The sequence below is a fragment of the Bison bison genome, unplaced genomic scaffold, assembly GCF_000754665.1.
Source record: "Bison bison bison isolate TAMUID 2011002044 unplaced genomic scaffold, Bison_UMD1.0 scf7180017864368, whole genome shotgun sequence".
Taxonomy (NCBI): domain Eukaryota; kingdom Metazoa; phylum Chordata; class Mammalia; order Artiodactyla; family Bovidae; genus Bison; species Bison bison.
The window spans coordinates 1,974,888-1,976,080 of NW_011494940.1; the positions used below are offsets into that span (position 1 = coordinate 1,974,888).

Genomic DNA, 1,193 nt, shown 5'->3' on the forward strand with positions numbered 1-1,193 from the left:
GACCGGCTGCCGCGGCGCCAGGCCGCTCACGGTGATATGCACGCGCTCGTCCCAGCGGCAGCGGCCGGCCGGCTCCAGCATCACGGTCACTGTCATTCCAGACGCACAGCCTCCGTCCGTACTCTAAATGAGGAAGCGCGGACGGCTGCTGGAGTTTTGTCTCAGGGCGACTGGGGCGCGCCCGGAGACACGACGAGATTAGGCGTGGTCTGGAGCCAAGATAAGTTTCCTGACTGAGCCGCCTTTGAAACGTCCCGGGGCTTCAGGTCTGTGGACCTTGTGCGCCCAAGTCGTCTGAGGTTAAAAGCACCAGATTGTTCACCCGGGCCAGGACAGGACGCACAGGAATGTCTTGCTGTCCAGAACACGAATCTGCCCGCCCACCGACGCCTCTTCTCTGCCTTAAACTGGTTCGTTTGTGAAATCAGAGATTAGTGGATTTAGGCAAAATTCCAACAAAAGGGAAAGGACAGCTTTAAAAAACAATCAGTCATTGAATTAAATTGAAGAAAGTAGGGAAAACCACTAGACCATTCAGGTATGACCTAAATCAAATCTTTTACAAATAGATTCCAGGGATTAGAGCTGACTTTAGTTCATAGTTCTGCCTAAAGAACTATGGATGGAGGTTCCTGACATTGTACAGGAGGCAGTGATCAAGACCATCCCCAAGAAAAGAAATGCAAAAAGGCAAAATAGTTGTCTGAGAAGGCCTTACAAATAGCTGAGAAAAGAAGATAAGCTAAAGGCAAAAGAGAAAAGGAAAAATATACCCATTTGAACACAGAGTTCCAAAGAATAGCAAGAAGAGCTAAGAAAGCCTTCCTCAGTGATCAATGCAAAGAAATAGAGGAAAACAATAGGATGGGAAAGACTAGAGATCTCTTCAAGAAAATTAGAGATACCAAGGGAACATTTCATGCAAAGATGGGCACAATAAAGGACAGAAATGGTATGGACCTAATAGAAGCAGAAGATATTAAGAAGAGGTGGCAAGAATACAGAGAAGAACTGTACAAAAAAGATCTTCATGACCCAGATAATCACGATGCTGTGATCACTCACCTAAAGCCAGACATCCTGGAATGGAAAGTCAAGTGGGCCTTAGGAAGCATCACTACGAACAAAGCTAGTGGAGGTGATGGAATTCCAGTTGAGCTATTTTAAATCCTAAAAGATGATGCTGTTAAGGT

General features: G+C 46.3%; 1 protein-coding gene across 1 annotated transcript in view; it reads right to left on the reverse strand.

The window, feature by feature from the left end:
• LOC105000143 (acyl-coenzyme A thioesterase 1-like) overlaps nucleotides 1-371 on the reverse strand; it is a 13,889-nt gene extending 13,518 nt beyond the window's left edge. Inside the window, exon 1 of the mRNA XM_010855852.1 lies at nucleotides 4-371. Within this exon, the coding sequence (XP_010854154.1) occupies nucleotides 4-96 (93 nt within the window). The 5' untranslated portion in view covers nucleotides 97-371. The remainder of the gene's footprint in view (nucleotides 1-3) is intronic.
• Between the last annotated feature and the right edge of the window lie 822 nt (nucleotides 372-1,193).